Consider the following 20985-nt stretch of genomic DNA (forward strand, 5'->3'; position numbering starts at 1 on the left):
GTCACATGCCTGGGCAGAGAAGACGCAGGTGAACACTGGGAGGGAGGGTGCACAGCTGCACCTCTCAGGGCCACTTGAGGCCTGTTACTTAATGACCTATCACTACAGATAGAAACTTCAATTTGGTAGCTTTCATGATGAAACTGTTAGGAAGTTTTGGCCTGAGATGGATCGACATTAGCCCGTGAAGAAGCGGCATGTTTCTATGCTTTGATGTGTCACTTGTTCCTTTGAGTTTTTATTTTTAAATGACCAGAGTTTATTTTAATTGGTGGAAAATTTTAAAGTAAGTAAGTGATTTAAATCTTCAGTCTTCAGCCCAGCGGGGAACCTCACACTCCGTTGCTCACTTTTAGAAGGAGGGTTTTCTTAAGGCATGAGGTATATTGACAGAATGCTTCTGATCTTCTGGATCTGCACTGGGGTCTTATCGCACGTTTGCATTTCACGTAGACGATACATGCACGTGTTCTCTGCACCGCTGTCACTCACTGTTCACCACGTGTTCACGGTCGCCAAAGAACCAGCACAACCGAAAGCGTCTAAATGCCACCTAACGCGCGATGTTTGTTCGTCGCCTGTGAATTTTCGTTTCCAAGTGGAGAATGTCCTTCCCCATGCCGACTGCATTGCTCACGGCTCCTTTCCCTCTGTGCTCTCTCCCCTCGAGTGGTCCAGGTGCCCACCAACCAGTAAGGGCGCACCCATGACTCCGGGTGTGCAACACGCGAGCGGGTGGCTCCGACACACCCACTGGGGCTGGGCGCGCGCAGCGTGAGGAAGCACGTGGACCTCGGCCACGCATCCCGTGCAGCCAAATCCGGGCCTTGTATTTCCCGCTCGCCTTTATGACGTTTTGCCCCTTTGAAATGTTAGGATGAACCCATGCTCGATACCTTTCGAAAGCATTTGGAAAATACAGCTTTGTAGGTGGTGCGTCGAAACAAGTTGGCACAAAATGAAAAGTGACGTTTGGTCTCTGGTTCGTGGAGGAGCTATTACCTGTCCCCGCGCCGTGGGCTCAGGGTTCCCAGGGGAAAGAAACGGGCGCCACCGGGCTCAGGGCCCCGGCTGGCTCTTCAGACCGGCGTCCTCGTGATGACCGGCCCCGGGGGCGGCGGGGGCCTCGGAGGGCAGACCCTGCTGCTGGTAGCCGTAGTTGACGTTGCCACACGGGAAGTGGCGCAGCCTGAACAGGGGCACGTCCTTCACGCTGGCGGTCAGCGAGGACGGCTCGAGGAGCAGCGAGGCCCCGGGCGCTCGGCCGGCTGCCAGGCTGGGCAGGATGGCGCAGCCGCCCTCCTGTCCCGGGGCGCCCCTCGGGCGCGGCTCCTTCTTCGCCGGAGGGTGGTCCTTTCGGGCGGGTTTCTCCGTAAACCACGAGCCGTACGTTGGGTTCCACAGGCTGGTGGGCTTGTTTCGGGACCGCCGGACTTTGTGCAGCTCCGCCGGCGGGTTGGACTGAGCGAATGCCATGTTAACATGTCCCCCGTCCACGGCCGGCCCCCTAGTGTCCCGGGCGGAGAACTCTGCCGCGGGCGGTGGTCTCAGGGCTTTGCCCGAGGAGGTGGAAGGAAGAGGGGCTGGGGGTGCTGCGTCCTGCCGGTCCCCCCCTTTGGCTGCAGGAGGGGAGACTCGCAGAGGAGGGATTCCCTCGGGGTCTTTGGGCCTCGTGGGCACTCTCTCCTCCTCGTCTACGAGTGGGCCGTATTCCACGGGCAGAGCGGTGTGGATCACGTCTGGATCCTACGGGGAGGAGAAACGGATGATTAAACGATCACAGACACACATGTCGGGCCTGGAGGCACCTGAGCCATGATCTCATCCAAACGTATTTTCCAGATGAGGAGACCGTTCCCTGTTTATCGGGCACGTGTGAACATACAGGTACCGGGGATGGGAAACCCGGGAAGTCACCTCGTCCCTGGAGAGCACAGAGTATGTGCTCTGTGATCGCGCGTGTGCAGGGTGCCGGGAAGCACCCACCTGCCCGGGTGGGACGGGGATGGGGGTGGGGAGAGGGTCAGAAAAGGCTTTGCAGAGACCACTGTTGGGCAAATCATGCAGATGAGTGGATTTTTTAATCCCCACCTGAGGATATTTTTTTTCATTGCTTTTCAGAGAGAGAGGGAGGGAGGGTGAGAGAGAGAGAAACGTCGATGTGAAGAGACACATCAATGGGTTGCTGCTCACACTCGCCCCAACCGGGGCCAGGGATCGAGCCTGTGACCGAGGTGTGTGCCCTTGACTGGAATAGAATCCAGGACCCTTCAGTCCGTGGGCTGACACTCTGACCACTGAGCCAAACTGGCTGGGCAGATTAGTGGATTTAAAAAAATACGTATGTTTGTTGATTTCAGAGAGAGAATGAGAGAGTGAAACATCAGCAATGAGCGAGCTGCTGATGGGCTGCGTCCTGCACGCCCCCCACTGGGCATCGAGCCCGCAACTGGGGCATGTGCCCTGACCGGGAATCAAACCTCGATCAACCTCTGAGCCACGCCTGGCCAGGCAGATTAGGGGATTTTTAAAAAAATTATAAACTAGTTTAAAAAATTTTCCAGTCTATTCCCAATAAAATATTTCCAACAAAAAAGAAAACTGTCTGTGTTTGACTCCAGGTTCAAGTGTGTGCGATGGGGCCGGGAGTGGGCCGGGAGGCGAGGGACACAATCCCGTGTTGGCTTTCAAGGCTGAGCCCTTGCTCTCTTCACGGCTGCCCCCCACTTCCCTCACATTTGGGTGTGTGATGCGTGTTGATAATTTTTCCTGTGTTATGTCATCGTGTTGTTAGTTAGATGTACAAGCAGTGGATCTTTAACTCGTCTGGATATGGTGAGCGCTCCTCGAAACCCAGGAGACACTGACGTGCCATGAGGAAAGCCACTTACACACCAGCTCTGTGCTGGATAGTTTTTATGGCCATAGACTGTAACAGAGAAAAGCCAAAGCAGTTGCCAGAGGCTTGCGGAAAATTTGTGGAAGGAAGTTTAAACTTGGAGAAATTTAATTCTTTAATATTTTATGGAAATTGGGAAGCGCATCAGTCCAGTGTTTATGAGTAAAGAGTTTAAGAATAAAAAATAACTGCCTTCTGATTCTCTTTTATATTTTAGCTCCTTCCCTGTTAATTATTTATGTGTATAGTGAGTCATTCCAAATGTGCTCGGATAGAACCACCTGTTTCTAAGAGGGATGGTATATACTTTGCAGAAAAAATACTCCAAAGTTTATCTACAAGGTGGGGCAAAAGTAGGTTTACAGTTGTTTGTATGGAAAATCATACTGTAACTAATAAATAATAATACAACAAATAAACTGTGTTTCACTTACAACTACAAGCCTACTTTTGCCCCACTCTGTATTTAAGTGGTATATTCCACTAACACTACAACATAACCTAAACTGCCATTGAACATCAAGTTTTCTGAAAACCCCCCAATAATGTGATAAATGAAGTCCATCCAGATAAATGCCATCCCACCTACTCAGAGGGCCTGAAACGGCGGAGTCCTGAGGCTAGGAAATGACGGTCGTTCGAGAATGTAGACGTCTTTCGTCACAACTCAGATGAGGGACTTTAGGGAGGGAGTGGTTATTGTCTGACTTCTAAAATATTCTCCACAGTTAGATATGCGGGCAGAATGAGAGCGGAGGGAGGGAAAGAAAGCAGGTACCCTGGAGAGGACAGAAATGAATGAAAGCCCGAGGGGCAGCGGGCGGTGCAGGTGGGGGGTCGCCGTCGGGGGCAGGAGGGACGCCACCTGCCCTGACACGGGGAAGGCGGTGAGAACAGGTGTAGGCGCAGACGGGGCGCAGTCTCACTTGATAGCCTCTCCAGCCTTGAGGACGTAGGAGGCGCAGTCGTCTGCTGGAAATGGGGGAGGAGAGGGAAACCTTAGGGTCATTTTGGAAGGACATGGGAGAGGGATCTGCACTGGGGCCAGCGGGAGTGCCAGGAGCCTCGACTCCTCATCTGGAAAATGGGGATATTTTATGTACGTCAAAGAAGGTGAAATGAAACACATGGAAATGACTTGTATATCACAGATGCTATACTGGTGCTATTTGATGATGTTAAAATCTCTCCAGGCCACTCTCCAGACCGAGTTTCCTCCCCTGAACCCCTCTAACACATGTCGTCGGACGTACAACTTAACAGTTACATACTGTTAATTACTTCACGGCAGTATTTCTCCAGCCAGGCCATAAACTACAAACTAATTATGGGAAACCGGGTGTTCCTCACGATTCTTTGAAGCTCCAGTTTTATTTAATAACACATCAGGTGCCCAGTAGGGATTTAGCTATACTTGTGAATTGAACTGATGCCCTAGTATTACTGAGTGTCCGCCGCTGTGTCACGTGTTGGCGAAGAAAGTGGCTGTTACTCATATTTATTATAAAACATGCCAGCTGAGGAACCAGTCCTTTTGCTTCGTAGATAATGAACATTCACTCTCGTGATCCTAACTCACGATTTCTGGCTGGTTTAACTTTTGCTTCAGTGTTTGCCACCTCTAGGACTTGCCCACGTAAATGCTGACGGGGGCGGTGCTCGTACCTGAGTGCAGTACTCAATCCTCTCCAAGATGATCGCGAAGTTGGGCCTGTCTTCAGGCTGATGTTGCCAGCACTGCGTCATTATCCTGTATCTAGGAGAAGAATAGACACATAATTGAAGCCAGGAGAAACAGCGAGGAAAAGTGCATTTTTCTCTCTCCGAGAGCTTTTCTGAATGGGGCCGGGGCTGGCCCGCCACGGAGGGCAACCCACTGAGGCCCCGCGTGGCTGGCGTGTGCTGCCCCCTGCTGCCGGGCCGCGGAGTGGTGCGGGTGTGAAAGAATAAATTACCAAAGCCCCTGAGCGCAGCCATCCTGGCGCGTCCATTTAATACGGCTCCGCTCTTTCTATTCCCGAGTTAAAGCCACCTCTGGGGAGGAGTATCCTAATTACATTGCCCGCCTGCCGTGCTTGTGGGTGGCAGGTGAGGGATGCGAGACAGGACAGCAGAAAGCGTGGCGAATGGAAATGGGGGTGGGGCAAAGGTAGGTTTACAGTTACCCGGGGGTTATTCCTGCAGAATGAACACCTGAAAACCTTCTCCCCCACCCTGTATTTAGGGGACTCAGGTACAATGGTGCTGGGCAGAAGGGGTGAGGCCAGGACACATATTCCTTGAGTGACAGCTTGGGGAGCCGGTGGCCTCCAGCCAGACATTACTGCTTTGGGGGCCGAAGACCAACCCATCTCACTGGACTCACAGACACATTCCTGTCTTGGGCATATTAAGTGAGGTCAGCCACCTGCCCTTTTGCCTTAACAAAGTACATGGGGCTGCAGATATTTTTGAAAAGGAAACAGTGCTTAGTAACGTGTAGAAATGTTCCTAAAAGAGTCGTACACAGGCCCCGGGCAGTTCTTAGGCGGGTCCATCCGGCCTCCATTGGTGACGAACTCCAGAACCTCCTGGTTGCTTTTGCTGGGGTACGGCATGTATCCAAGAGAAAATATCTCCCACAGCAGCACGCCAAAGGACCTGCGCACAGGACAGGAGACATGGGTGTGGATGCCCCACACACGTGTGCCCACACGAACACATGCGTAGACACATACACGGACTTACACATGCATGGACATGGATACACTCGTGGACACACTCAGACACAGACATAAATTTTAAAATTGTTTATTACACATTTTCCACAAGAGAGAATCCTTAATATGGAGAAAAAGAAATGAGAGCCACGTGCGATGCTCCGTGAAACGATAACCACTATTAGCATGTTTTTTTTTGTTTTTCTGTGCTGAGATATTTTTTATGTAATTGCAGTTATATTCAATATGCAATTCTGAACCTTGACTTTTTGCATATTCCATTATAGCATAAACATTTTGCGGGCTAATAGATTTTATAAATAGAATTTCAAATGGCGACACTATATTCCACCGAGTAGTTTTGCCATAATTTGCCTTGTCATCTCCATATTGTTTTCAATTTTTAAAGTATTGAAAATACTGTGATGAACATCTTTGTGCATTTTTTTAAAAGGACAATTTGCTTAGGATGCATTCCCTGAATTTAGGATGAGACTAAGCTAGTAAATTCTAGGGTAATTCTAATGAAATGACTAGACCAGAAGAGTACTGACACTGAAAAGTTCTGGACACGTGCTACCTGCTTGACTTCCAAACGCACCGCTCGACCGATGGGCAGCCAGCCTCGCCCGGGAAGGCGGCGGGCTCACCGGAGCTGCTGAGCTGCTGAGCTGCTGCCCCCCCCCCCCGCACCCCCCACTCTCTCCCCCTCACTCGCAGGCCTCGCTCTGTCCCGCCCCCTCCTCTCCCAGCTTCCTGCAGTCCTGTTAGCTACTCTCAGGACGGAGCCTGAACCTGACCCCTGCGACCCCTAGGCCTAGCCCCGCCCGTCTCATCTGGAAATCCGCAGCATTTTCCCAGTGGTTTCCTCTCCTCACCTGTCCTCCTCCGGTCTGTTTTTAATGGCAGCAAGTGATTTTTCTTTTTTTAAAAATGGTCCTGTCGCACTCTTGCTTTCAACCCTTCAGAGGCATCGCGTTGGGCTCATCATAAAACCCACACTCCGAACCTGGGCGCGAAGGCCCCCTGTTCTGCCCTTGCCTGGCCCTGCCATCCAACTGCCATGGGCCCTGTGCTCCAGAGCTCCAGCCGCGAAGACGGGCTTTCATCCCTCAAACTCGGCCTGAAAAGCCTTTCTCCCGGGTCTTCCCGTGGTGGCCTTGCTGTCATTCAGGCGCCGGTGGCCCCTCCTCCACAGAGCAGAGCCCTCCCCACCGTCCACAAGGAAACAGCTCCCCTCCTCTGGCCCCTTCAGGCCCCCACACTCCACCTGCTGCTCTGCCTCCACAGCTCTTATCTGAAGTTATGTGATTGATCTGTTTATAAAGCATTTTCTGAAACAGTCTAAATTTTAAAAAGAAAAAAATGATACCTATGTCCTAGATGTTAATAGTTGGCCTTATTCGTGACGGTTCTCCCTCTCTTTTTGAAGAAATAAAACAAATACAGACAGGCCCCACACACCATCCTTTCTTCCTCCCTCCCTTCCCCCCCACTTCCCATGTATGTTTTTCCCCCCAATGTGTGAAAACATAAACAGTAAAGTTTCTATATTATAAGCTTAATTTTTGCATTGTAAAATTATGCATAAATAATATCCTGTCCCCACTAAACATTATTTTTGAGATTTACTCTTGCTGATACATGTAGGTGGGGTGTGTTCTTTCATGCCACCGAATAGTTCCCCATGATACAAGGAAACCACAGTTTATTTTATATTTTATATTCCCTACCTGAGGGATAGTTAGGCTGTTCAGCTCATTCTCTATTGGGACAATGTTGCAAATGAACATCCTTGCCCAAGGCCACTGGTGTCTCCCTCTCTCTAAACACACTTAGAACCAGAATGGCTGGGAAATAGGACATGCTTGTGTTCAGAACAATGACTTAATTACCTGAATTGCTCTCTGTACCGGGATAGGGGAGGTTTCGGGCTGTAACTTTGGAATCACCTGGAGGGCTTGTTAAAACACGAGTGCTGGGCTCACCCGTGGAGTTTCTGTTTCCTTAGCCTGAGGTGGGGACTGAGAATTTGTCTCTAACAAGTTCCCAGGTGATGCTGCTGCTGCTGATCCAGGGACCTCACTTTGAGATCCACTGGGTTAGGATAAGCCAAAGTTAAAAATAGAACCACCTTATGACCCAGCAGTCCCCCTTCTAGGTATCTACCCAAAGAAAACAAAACAGCATTTCAAAGAGATGCTGCATTCCCAGGTTCACTGCAGCATCATTCACAACAGCCAAGATGTGGAAGCAACCTAAGTGTCCATCATTGGGTGAATGGGTAAACAAAAGGTGGTGTGCGTGAGTGTGTGTTTTGATTAAACAGTATAATTATTAATATTAATAACTAGCTGTCTAGATTAATATCTTAATACATATACACTAATACATAAATTAATACATATATCATTATTAATACATGTGTGTGTATATAACCACACATACAATCTTTTCTTTATTCATCCATATATATAAAATGGATATTTTCAGCCTTAAAGAGAAGGAAGTCCTGCCCTTTTCGACAACATGGATGAACCTGGAGGGCATTATGCTAAGTGAAATCAGCCAGATACCGAAAGAGAAATACTGCCTGGTCTCACTTATCTGTGGCATCACAGAAGCAGAGAGCAGAATGGTGGGGCCAGGGGCTGGGGAGGCATGTGGGGAAAGGTCGGTTGGGGAATACACAGCTTCAGGCACCAGGGTGACTGAGTCTGGAGAGCTGGTGTGCAGACAGTGACTCCCACGCTTATTTTTAGCTGTAGGAGGGGTCTCACCACCACTATCACCAGCAGCCCGCTAGTGCTTCCCCTCCCCCCCTTTTCGCCTTTGTTCTGTTAAATGTGGACAATTTCATTGCTCAGTTTTCTAATCCTGACTCCTCCTGGAACGATCCAACTTCATTGTTAGGTAAAACAAAAATTTTGTGTGGCCCTCAATGCGTGCGCCCCAGCCAGCAGTATCAGTGTCCCCTGGGAATCTGTAAGACGTGCAGATTCTCAGCCTGACCCCAGGTCTTCCGAGTCTTAAATTCTCAGGGTGGGGCCCAGGAATCTGTGTTAACAAGGCTTTCTGATGATTCTCATGTCTGCCAGCGTTCGAGAGCCACTGGTATACAGGTATTTTGATGCTTCTGGAAACTTCCTCCGACACAGGGCCTCCCTGCTGAGAGGGTGGGATCAGCACCTGAAGGCCCACAACGGGACAGGACATGGAGGAGAGCAGCAGAAAGACTCACCAAGTGTCTGTTTTGGACGTAAATATTCCTTCCATGAAGGCCTCTGGTGGCATCCACTTCACGGGCAGCATTGCACAGCCTCCCTTTCGGTAGTAACTCGCTCTGTGGGGGGAGGAGAGGAAAGCTGAACTTGGCTCTGAGTGGAAGCTCCAGGCAGCTTGAGAAAGTGGCAATGAGGTCTACCCATTAAAGGGCTGAAATTAATGAGGTTCCGTGGTTCAGGAGGAGAGCCGGGGAACACAGATCATTTGCTTAAGAACTGTGGTGTCATTTAATCAGAGAGAAAACTGCGCACCGGAGGTATAAAAGAAAAGATCTATACAATGACTAAACTACCCGCTGGAGGATGGCTGGATTTCCCTGTTGGGTTGTGTTTATTATAACTCACAATGAATAACATTACTCCAGCTTTATAAGTGCCGCCTGTTCTTGCTGATCCACAGTAATGCAAGACCCCAAATGGGAGCATGGAGAGCGGGGTGTGTCTCATTCACTTCGGCAGCTTCATAGCACTCAGACAGCGTTTAGTTCAACACAAGCACTTGACAAATACTCCAGGCATGGTTGGGAAGCCACCTCCTGCAGCACACACACGGCTAGGGGCGGAGCGGGCTTCAAAGGCATGAGTTAATTTATTAGTCTTTGTCAGTGATGTCATTAGAGCAACTCACTGATAAAACCTAATAAATTAACTCCTATGCCTTTGACACCAGTTCCAACCCTAGGCCTGGGAGGCAGTTTCCCGACCAGCTGCTTCGATTAATTAATTACTTCTCTCGATTAATTAATTACTTCCATAAACACACACTGAGTATTTACAACGTGTCAGGTACTCTGCCATGTGGTGAGGACATAAGTCTTCCAAGGATAGAGTTTAGTGGAAGAAACAGATGTAAGAACAACTACAGTACAGAACAACACATGTAATGATGTGAGGGTGCAGGGAGCCCCTGACACAGATGAAGAGCTGATTTGCTCTGCTTGAGGCGGGGTTTCGTGGAGGGGTGATGGAGCTGCGTGATGACCACGCTCTCCTGGGAGACCACTCCTGACAGCTGCAATTGCACAGTGCATGTGGGACAGTGAGGCTGCAGATGACTTGGGGTGCTGAAGCCTGGGCCTGGGGAGCTGTCAGAGCTGAGGATGGAGAGGAAGGACTTCTAAGTCCATTTGTATTGTCAACCACAGGCCCTCCCGGGGAATTCTGAGAAAGGAGGGACGGAATGCTGAGACTTTGGGTAGGAAAGGGAGGTAGAGTGCAGCAAGCCAGGGTAGTGTGGTGGAGCCCGGGGATCGATGACTGTGGTCAAGGACATCGTTAATTCATAACCTTCCACATGCTGCTACCCCGTGGTAATAGGATGGCATCTGCCTTGGGTCCCCCTTTTTCCCATCGCAGTGAGAGCTCTGCGTGACCACCCCTCCTCTATCTCTGGGTTAGGGAAGGTGTGATTAGTGACCATGACTGAGTGACTTGCTCAGCTCATGGAGCAGGTGACTGTTGTACATGATTAGACAAAGAAGTAACATGAGATAAAGTGTAATAGGAGTATTTTTTTTAAATTAAAAATTACTTTAATTTTTAAATGTAGCCTTGAGAATATTACAAGGATAAAGAAATGAAGCCGAACCAAGTACCTATGGGCTCTGAGCAATGCTCCCGTGTGTCCTGTGTGGGTGAAGACGACTGATGAGCTGGGCCCAGCAGCCGGCCAGGTCTGGCCTGCTCTTGCCTGGCAGGATGGGACCTAAGGCCATTCAGAATTCCTGAGTTAAAGTTCACTTAGAAACTCTTTCCACAGCGTGTACCCCAGTTATTCTGGGCCCCAGAATGTGTTAGGATTAGAGCACTGAGACCCGAGAGACGATCTAATTAAGAACTTGGTGTCAGTCATGGCAGGTGGTGTGATCCTGGGTTTAGGCCGTCGGGTGTGGCACTAATTGAGGTTTCCCGCATCCTGCAAAGGAACTTAATGAAATTTTAGGTGGCAAGTTGACAAGGTGCTAGGGATGATTTAGGGCACAAGCAGCCACGTGCCATTCTCCCTAGGGGCCGGGCTGAGAGGGTTCCGGCAGTCTTTGCTCACCTGTAGATGTCTCGGGCCATTCCGAAGTCTCCAATCTTGGCTACTCTTCCAGGGCCTGGACAGGTCAAGAGGCAGTTCCTGGCGGCAATGTCCCTGGGGAGAAAAAGTGAGACAATGCATTTCCTTATTTGATCCCTGGGAAAACGTATCTATCACTAGAATTTTCACCTCTCATCGGAAGTTCAAGTAGTTCCCTCTTCTGCTCTATATTTCCTTTACTGCATTATACTTCAGTATAAAAGAACAGCGAAGCCAATTCCAAGCCTCAGAACCAACAGGGAAGTGGGAAATGCTTAGGGAGATGATTGAAAATGCTTAATAGGACAATAATATGAAAATAACTATAATAGAAACTAAAATTTATTGGCCGTTTACCGTGTACTTAGTATTGTCCTAAATGCTTCATATCTAATTCTCACAACAGCCCTATGAGATACAGGGTGATACTGTTATCTTCATTTTATTAAACAAATTAAGCTGAAAGCAGATAATAGAGGGATGTAAGGAATGCCATTTGTCCCAGGGCTACTGTTTGCACAGATTGCTGGTTGGCTTCTGCCTGCTGTTTGAAGCCGTCTCCTGGAACAGCATGATTTCCATATAAAATTCAAGTGGGTTAAGGTATTTGCAAATATTTATAGCTTCCTTTTTAATAAGCTATTATGGTACTTGCATCCACGATTTTATCAAAAGCCTTTGCTGAGCTGTCTGCATCATAGCTATTGGCCGAGGAACCACTTCTTTCAGGTTATGAAGGCATCTTGTCTTCTCTGTGGTGCTCCACGTGGCCTACCTGCCTGCAGTACCCTATAGGGCAAGACCAGAGCTTCCCAAGACTCGTCAGCTTCTGCTCACTCACTGCCGGCTTACCCACTCCTGCCATGCACGTGGGAGAGGGCACAGCCAGAGGAAGCCTGGAATGGTTTAATATCAAAGTTCAGGGCAGAAAAAAAGTAGCAGTACTTGGAGCCACAGGCAGTGTTTTCATATTTTTGACTGGTTTCATGAAGGTCCTGATCTTTGGTTGAGAAGGACATAGAAAACAAACAACTGGATAGTATTACAAACAAACAAACAAACAAACAAACAAACAAACAAACAGGGTTTGGATTGGGGGTCATGGCTTAGGACACCAGGACGATGGAGCGGAGGGGGAGACGGATGTCATTAATGCCGCTGACCTGATCCAGAGGTTTTAGTTGAATTTTGAGGAGCAATGGTGCATAACTTGCCCTAATAGAGCTATAGAAGCATAACATAAGAAGAAAGATAGTGGGATATAGAGCCGTTACTTCTCAAGAGAAACACAGTGAAGTAGACCAGGGACAAAATTGATGGCTCCAGAAAGGTTTTCACGCTGATGTGCTTGGAATGATTGCTTAAAAAAGTGATCTTGAATTTAACGGCAAGAAAGTAAATATAGTATCACAGAACACACCAAGAATTGGTAGAATGACACATAGTTCTTGAAGTGGTAAACTAAGGAACCAGATCTAGTAAGAAAACGGGAGTGTGTGGGGGTGCTGCTCTCTGAACTCAGGTGCATTTGCAAGGGAGCCTGGGAATCGCGGGGCAGGTAAAGGGTGGAGGAGAGAGAACTGGAGGTGACACTTTTGTGGGAGCATGCCACAGACCTCCTAGCCAGGTAGAAGATGCAAAGGATGCTTTCTTAATACCAGTTACCCCCGAAAGAAAACTTGGATCGAGACGGTCAATTTCTGCCAGAAGCTGTGTTTGCTTATAAGGCAGATCATCTGATACATTCTTGATTCATCGCTGACAATTTCATTTCTCAGAAAAGATAAAAGGAGCAACAAACTGTTCCTCTGGAATCCAATTCTGACCTTCAGTAACTCTTCACAGATACGGAAGCGATGGAAATCTTGAGAGAGTGGGAGCCTGTTAACTCGTTCTCTGTAATAACAGAGCCCCGGACGTGGTCCAGTGATCACGGCTCTAGGAAGCGGGTTGCAAAACGTTCGGGGGAAAGATGGGCACGATCCCTCAGCCAGAGGATCTGTGTGCTCGGTGGCCGACGCGGCGAGGCGATGAAAAAGCAGAGGTGGTCTCGGGGAGGAGCAAAGGGAGACATCTGAAGTCACCAAGGTGACTGCACAGGCCACCCTCGGATGAGTCCAGATTCAGGGACACAGCCTCAGATGCAAAGACGGCTGTAACTGAGGATGGGCCCCACAGAGAGCACAACCGTGCCATGCCCGAGCAACAGTGAGGCCCGGGGCTGAGGTGCCTGGAAAGCTCTGGGCACAAAGGAAGGGCAAGAACAACCGTGGCGGGACTGACCCAAGTCTGAAGCAGAGGGTGTAGCGTTGGGTGACCATATAAAGGACTGGCCCGGCTCCTCCTTGGCCGGCTTCTGGTATTTCTATCAGGAAAAGTCACCCACAAGTCGGAAAGGTCTAGAATCAAGAGGGAGAACTGAAGACCAAGCGATGACGGGACAGTAAAAGATGAGCCGGTGTGAGAGTTTCCTGCTTTGCTCCGGGGATGACTTTGGGCACCCAGCTGAGTGTGCTCCTTGATCTTTAATTTCTCCACTTTTGTTAGGGGGAAACCATAGCTTCCTGCCGCCTACCAGCTCTCCCATTTCTAACCTCACGCGGCATCTCTCGTTCCCTACTTTGTACTTAATACTCTAATTATTAGGAATATGCGTTATCCTCTTTGAAGACATGCGTTAACACATAATTAATTTGCTAGGTTGTTATTTACTAAATTAGAAGGAGATCATTACCAAGAGCTTTGCAAAGAGCCTACTTTTCAGGTGTCAGAATTAAGCTGTCAGCGGAGAAAGTCCTCAGCAGCCACATGGAAAGAGATCTGTGAAACCTGTGACGTCTACAGCATGACATGCGGGCTTGAGTCACAGTCCAAACACCATTTAAACAGGACAATCAGATGGAGTAGAAGAAATGAAGTGTGCAAGTAAATCAAATAATCATTATGCTCATTTCAGGGCATTTTAGAAAAAATAAGTTATCCAACAAACGTGTCTTGCACCTCACTATATGCTGGGGATACGAAGATGAATGAAACAGGGTCCCTGCCTTCGGGTGCCCACAGTCAGACACGTGAAACTGTGAATTCCGTTGACTTCCCTTAAGGAGCTCAGTTTCTGAAGAGGGAGCGTTGAAGTGATGTAGGACCTGAAGGTTTCAGTGCAAGACGCAGGCAGGGGGCCCCCCAGGAAGCCAAGAACAGCTCATGGAGGTCTCCATTGCTGGGTGGATATTTTCCGATACCCATTTTACATACGGGGCAAGTGAAGCCCTGATAGATAAGTACTCACCTGAAGGACAAAGAAAGCTGAATCTCCCCTGGAGGGAGACCTGTCGTTGCACTGGGAAGGGGACAGCTGGGCCGGGAGACGTGTAAGGGAGATGCAGAAGGCAGGGCGCGGGGCAGGCCCGGGGACTCACCGGTGGATGAAGTGGTTTTCCTCCAGGTACTGGCAGCCGCAGGCGATGTCCCGGGCCACGTGCAGGAGGTCCAGCATGGCCAGGGAGGAGGGCTGGTTCTGTGGGAGACAGAAACGGGCCGCTGGTGAGAAGCCCCCCCAAGGGACCTGCCGTTACGGGTGGGGCTGGGCTGTGGAGGCCTCGGGGGTCTCGGGAAATGGCCGTGTGTTTGGCTTCTCCAGGGGCCTTGTTAGGCTGGAAGTCCCGGGTACCGTGAGAGAGAGAGCCCCCGTTTCCTGTGAAAAAGAAAAGTAACTAACTATATTCCTGAGGGAAATATCCATCCATCTTGCTATAGTATTAGAAATACATTGTGTCTCCTCAGGAAAATGCTTTCTGTTCCGCCCAAAGGAGGACCCACTCCTGGCTTCCCCCGAGTCCCTCTGTTCCCCCATCGCTTGGGACGGGAGGACCTCTGACGTCGCAGATGCTCCGGGAGCCTGGCGTGTGGCAGGGACTAAATCTTCCAGGCATTAGCCCACCAGGCGGGTTTATCTGGGCTCCCTGTCTGCGGCAGCTCCGAGCAAGTTAACTGCTCCGCTAAGCGCTCTGCACAGAAGCGGGCAGCCAGCGGCCTGTGGCGTGTGTGTGTGTGTGTGTGTGTGTGTGGTCAGGGGAGGCGTGCAGTGTGTGTGTGTGTGTGTGTGGTCAGGGGAGGCATGCAGTGTGTGTGTGTGTGTGTGGTCAGGGGAGGCGTGCAGTGTGTGTGTGTGTGTGTGTGTGGTCAGGGGAGGCGTGCAGTGTGTGCAGTGTGTGCAGTGTGTGTGTGTGTGTGTGTGTGTGTGTGGTCAGGGGAGGCGTGCAGTGTGTGCAGTGTGTGCAGTGTGTGTGTGTGTGTGTGTGTGTGTGGTCAGGGGAGGCGTGCAGTGTGTGTGTGTGTGTGTGTGTGTGTGTGGGGTCAGGGGAGGCGTGCAGTGTGTGCAGTGTGTGCAGTGTGTGTGTGTGTGTGTGTGTGTGTGGTCAGGGGTGGTGTGCACAGTGTGGCAAAACTGATGCTTACGGTAGCAATGCAGAGCATAGCCAACGTCCTCAATGCTGTTTGTATCCGTCCTGGGCAAAGAAGGATTTGGAATGAAGGTCCCCCCCAGTCTGCCAGTGAGTGTGGCACTTCCTTTGGCAGCCTTGGGCCGTAGTGGTCATGGGTGTGCTCTGCCCACTACTCGCAGAGAGGATCTGGTCCAGTGTTTCTCAAAGTGGGCTTGTGGATGGTAGTCGATCAAAGAGGCTGGGACTCCTGGGTTAAGCAGGTTCTCTACACAGGAGCTGCCAGGGCCTCTGCTCCACACCGCTTTACTGAGAGCCAGTGAGGGGAGGCACAGGGCTCTGCAATTTGGCCACAGAACCCTTTTGAGCACGGCTGTGAGTGTGGGCACCTCAGGCACTGGTGTTCCTTTCGGGGACAGTGTTCAGACCAACATCCTACTTTACAGGTGAGAAAACGGGTCCAGGGAAGCGGAATGATTTTTGGGGTCACAGCGGACAATATCCACTAATAGAAAACAGAGTGATACTGAATCTAGTCTTTCTTTAAGGGGCGTCTCCTGAGGTGTGTAGAAGGAAGAATCCCAGGATATGGGGAGGAACTGTTTCAGCAAGTGACAAGCAGAACAGTGATACATTTTCAAATCCATGCACAGGAGTGCAAGAGGGAAAGGTGAGAGGAAGAAGCAGGTGCAGATAGAACACAAAGTATAAAAAGGGGCACAGAGCCATTTGAAAGTGATGTTTCCTGGCTCCTTGTATGGCTGACTTTTCACTGGCACCAGAGGCCCCTTTGTGCATTTGGAGTCAGCGTTGTTATGGCAAAATCGGAGTCAAAGATCTAAACCTGAGAATTAGTGCAAATCAGTTTCCCTCCTGGACACTGTGACCTCTGGGATCCAAAGAGCCACCTGTGTGCGGAGCACACAGACAGGACCACATTCTGCACACCTACAGACACTGTCATGGGGAATGACTGCCACCTTGAACAACGAGATCACCCACTCGCTAACGGCTTTTATTATTGATCAAATCAACGGCTACTAAAAGACTGTAATTAGTCTAAATCTGGCATTTATTAAACCCTCAGTAAATATTTGTTGAGTAAAGAAAAAATATTTTGACATTTAGAGGAACTTTCTCTTCTGCGGAGTCCTGGGGCCAAGTGATGTTTTAATCAGTTACCCATGAATTTCATTTCCATGACTAACAAGGTTAGCCTGGGCATCCATTCTGTCCACTGCCTCTGTCCATCTGTCTGTCACTTCATGTCCACCCACATGCTGAGGTCCTTTGATCCTGAAAGCCTGCGGAACTGCTGAGTTCCAGGAAGGGTGGGAAGTGAGGACAGAGACTGAGTCCCCTTCTGAATGCCCAGACGAGGGCCTTCACACAGTAGGTCCTCATGTAGGCCCTGAGAGTCCCAGGGAAGTTCAAATAAATGAACCAGGTGGAGTTCAGGCCTTTGAATCCAGTGAATTCCACAGCCTGGAGGCACAAGTCTACCCCTGTCCCATATTTCTCGAGCCCTGCTATCCATTAGCTATCCCCCTCATTACCTGTAGGATTTGCTGATATTAGCCCCCTGTCGACTCTAAATCACATCCCTCTCTCATAGTAAACCAGGTCACCATCTTACTAAGCTGGATTCTGTGGCTCTCAGAATCCAGGCAGGATGCCCAGCTCATCTAAACCCTCCAGGGAAGCTGCTGCCACAAGCATCTCTGCATGGGGTCCCTCTGCAGGGCTTTAATGGGATATTTTAAGTCACCCCCATGGTAGGTATCTCAGGAAGGATGGGCTCATCTGGACAGGTGGGTGTATATAGGGGGTGAGAAGCAGGAGGACTGAGGTGCTGTGGGACTTGGGGGCATGGCTGGCAAAGGGAGCCACATGAAACAAGAGCAGGATCAAAGGTTCAGAGCAGATTTGGTGGGTGGAATCCTGACCCTTAGAAGGGGCTCTCCCAAGAGAACTGACTGCCCCATGGTTGTGGGCATCTCAGGGACAGTGCCTGCTGTTAGAGGTCAGAACTTGGCAGCAGGCTCCTGCTGGGAGCCTCTTATGGTGGCACTGGGGGGTGGGAGGCGGTGGGAGATACAAGGATTTACCTTTCCTTGCTGGTGCTCTGTATTTTGGGACAAGATGCAAGTCATCTTTCATCATCAAAAGAAAGAGAAGCCCCACCCCTCACTCGTACTCCACCCCTGCCACCAAGGTCCTTGGACTTGTCAAGTGATGGTTCCCAGATCCCCTGTGCAGATCCCAGAATTTTCCTTTGCATGTGCAATACTTTTCCTCCTCAAGCCTCAGGAACATCCAGTGGGAGAATCAGAGACATGCCTCTTCCCAGAGTGTACGCCATGTGTACCCCATGTGACCTCCGCTGGAAGCGCTGCTGAGAATCTCAGGGCACAGGGCTGAAGGCTCCGCCTTGATGGGTGGTGATGGAAAAGCCACTGAGGTTGGTGCTCAGAGCCTGGCGGAGATGCTTGTGTGGCACGTAGTGTTGGCTCTGAATGACCCAACCTCACCCTGGCAGCCCATGGCTTTCCAAAGAGCGGCACTCTCTTTCCCCCTGCTCTGTTCTTTGGCACAAGAACTAGGGAAAGATTGTTCTCACTCACAGGGCGAGGGCGAGTCTCCCGGAGGAAGGACTTGAGGTCTCCCCCAGCCATGAGCTCCAGCAGGATAAACCGGGGCAGGGCTTGCAGACTTACTCCAATACAGCGCACGATGTTCTGGTGATTGAATTTGCTGCAGAGCAGAGGGGAGCAAACAAATTAAACTGAGCTGAGTCTGGAAAATCCTAAGTGGGCAAAGCAAAGTTATATTTTCAGCAGCCACATTATGTAAATGCATTCTGTAAATGTTAGCAGGGGTCTCATGCTGAGCCTAAGCTGAGAACTGGCTCCTCACTGAGCAGGTGAAGAACCAGAGGGCGGGCCTAGCCGGAGCTCAGACTGCAGGAGAGCATTTGGTGGGAGGTGGGAGGTGGGAGGTGGGAGGTGGGAGGACCCTGCACAGACACTTGGGTGAGAAAGTGGGTGGGGAGACAGGAGAGCGCCCAGTGTCTTTGTCGGAGCCTGGTGCAGGCCTCAGGCAGAGGCTGCAGGAACTGCTTCCACAAGGGACTGGGTGGGAGCTGCTAGGTGATGTCGTGTGAAAGAGGCTGAGAAAGCGGGGCATACGGATCCCACTGTGGATTCCTCCCGGAGGCCCTGGGATTTGGGTTTTCTTGCTAATGTGATCCTGTTAGGACGCACATGGCAGTGGGGCCAGGGAACTCCACAGGGCCACACACACGCAGAGGTGAAAGACAGCGGTGGCTAGTTATCGCCAAGTAGTGAGACTGAGTGCCTTCTTCATGTAATCTTACACTTTCCAAATTTTATTCAATAATCATGTATTACATGTGTGATCAGAAAAGAGGTTATTTTTAAAGCAAGGTCCAGAGCCTGCTGTTTGTCCCCCTGGGGCTCCAGGAGCCACCGGCACATCAAACACACTGCTCTGGCCTCCTGGCCTCTGCCACTTCCACCAAGGAGCGACCCCCAGGCTGCCCCAACCTGTCAGGATGTTTGGGGCCAGATCTCAGGGTCAAACCCCTGTGTTCTCCTTAAGTGACCTGCTGTCAGAGCCCTGAACGCTGGGATTCCCAGTTAGGGTTCCCCGAGCCACGAGTTGCAGGGGGCAGGCCTGCTGCATGGGCCAAGGTGGGCAGCCCTCCATCACGCTAGGGGCCCAGGTGTGAGAGCCGGGATTGGTGAGAGCCTGGCAGGGGAGCTACCTGGAGGAGATGAGAGCTTCCGCTGTCAAAACCTAGCACCCTCTATTTCTTCAGAAACAGGGGAAAGAACAAATGGATGGCACAGGGATGCTAGTTGAAGGCAGAGTGGTATCAATTTTATTCTTAGGTCATAGAGATTATTTTCTGAGACCACCACATGGGGCTGTTCCACTCTGGTAAGACATGCTGAGAATTGGGGGAGTCTGTGTTGGAGAGGGAGGGACGCGCTGGAGGGCATTTCCCTTGGAGATGTTTGCTAGAAGCACGTCCCTGTGGGGCGGTGGGGGTGTCTCCGTGACGCTACCTGATGATCAGGGCTTCCATGAGGAAATCCAGCTCGTCCTGTTCGGAACACACCTCGGGCAGCGTCTGGGCACAGAGGGGAGAAGGCCTTTAGCAGCAGGCGTGAGTCTGGAGCAGAGAGCTCGGCTGCAGAGACCGCTGGCCAAGGTCAGGCCCGAGGGAACCCCTCTTACCTTTACAGCCACTTGCAGGGGGCTCGGGTCGTTGGGCATTCCAGATACCTGCCCTTCATACACCTCCCCAAATGCACCGTGGCCCAGGCCCCTGTGCGAAGGAGAAGGCAAGGTGAGGTGGAGGCGGGCGGCCGTGAGAGAGGTCGGTGCATTTGGTGGTTGCACACCAGGGGCAGGGAGGACACGCACACACTCAAGAGTCACACCCTCACCCTGGCTTTGCTACTCAATCCCAGGCCTCCATTGCTTTACCTGAAAACTGGCAGGAGATGTACCAACCTGGGACTCATGACAATGGTGGACATTCCTTCAATGAAGACTTAACTCTCTGGTATTTGCCAGGGACATAGAGGTGACTAAGACCTGGCCCTCACCCTGGAGGCCTGCACTTCCTGGGGAGGGAGGGACAGATCCCTGGCAGACACGTCTGTGGCGTGTACTCAGTGAGTGACAGACAGGCCCAGGGTGCTCTGGGAGCTGGGAGGAGGGGCACTTTGCTCCATCAGGAGTGGGGAGGGGCCAAGAAGGCTCAGGGAGGGGACACTTGTGTGGATTTTGAGGAGAGTCCTGGTTCCTCCCATCTAGTCTTCCTCTCATTGTACAAACTCCATGAATATACAGGGTGTTAACTGATTAAATATCCCCCAAATGGCCCTGAACGTTAAACCTTCCCCCCTGGAGGGCTGGGAGTGCCCTAGGGGTGGCCTTCCTGGCCTCTCATGGCTAGAGGAATCCTTGGTGCGCAGATGACCCCCAGCCCCCTAGCACACACCCCCTTTCCCTGAAGGATGGCAGGGGCCCTCACCGGATGAGGGTGATGTTTTTCCGTGGCACCTCCTTCAGGTCGCTGATGGAGGAGGTCTTGCCTGCAAAGCAGTAGTTGGGGTTGTAGTCGGTCATGATGGTCGAGGTGCGGAGCTTGCTCAGCTTGTATTCAGGGCTCTGCAGCTCCATCTGCATGGCTTGCAGCTCCTGGTGCTTCCGGCGGTACACTGCAGACAGATGGAGGTCAGCTCCAATGTGGCCTGGACCAGACAGCCTGGCCCTTGAAGCCCAGCGCAGGCCACCTCCTCCAGGAAGCCTCCCTGGACTTCTATCTCCTCCTCTGAGATAAACTTTTCCATCACACTTAGTAATACTAACAAAATGATTATAGATGTGAAAGTGTACTTTTAATGGAAAGGTTATTTAAAGTTAATGTAAAGCTTAATACCATATAAATGGGAAAGATTTTACTGTATCATACAGGGGCAGAGACACATTAGTCTGGGTCCCCTGAGAAGCAGACCTGAGACAGGATTAAACATGCAAGAATGTCATTAGGGCAAATGGCTCT

The 20985-nt window shown here is 50.7% G+C and overlaps 1 protein-coding gene across 1 annotated transcript in view; it reads right to left on the reverse strand.

The window, feature by feature from the left end:
• Positions 1-1059: 1059 nt before the first annotated feature.
• ALK (ALK receptor tyrosine kinase) overlaps positions 1060-20985 on the reverse strand; it is a 511088-nt gene continuing 491162 nt past the window's right edge. Inside the window, exons 20-29 of the mRNA XM_087823828.1 lie at positions 20455-20641; positions 19650-19740; positions 19478-19542; positions 18011-18140; positions 14364-14461; positions 10927-11019; positions 8840-8941; positions 5405-5539; positions 4565-4655; positions 1060-1746 (exon numbers count right to left, since the gene is read on the reverse strand). Coding sequence (XP_087679954.1) covers positions 1060-1746; positions 4565-4655; positions 5405-5539; positions 8840-8941; positions 10927-11019; positions 14364-14461; positions 18011-18140; positions 19478-19542; positions 19650-19740; positions 20455-20641 — 1679 coding nt within the window. The remainder of the gene's footprint in view (positions 1747-4564; positions 4656-5404; positions 5540-8839; positions 8942-10926; positions 11020-14363; positions 14462-18010; positions 18141-19477; positions 19543-19649; positions 19741-20454; positions 20642-20985) is intronic.

The sequence above is a fragment of the Miniopterus natalensis genome, chromosome 13 (assembly GCF_054644295.1).
Source record: "Miniopterus natalensis isolate mMinNat1 chromosome 13, mMinNat1.hap1, whole genome shotgun sequence".
NCBI classification, from domain to species: Eukaryota; Metazoa; Chordata; class Mammalia; order Chiroptera; family Miniopteridae; genus Miniopterus; species Miniopterus natalensis.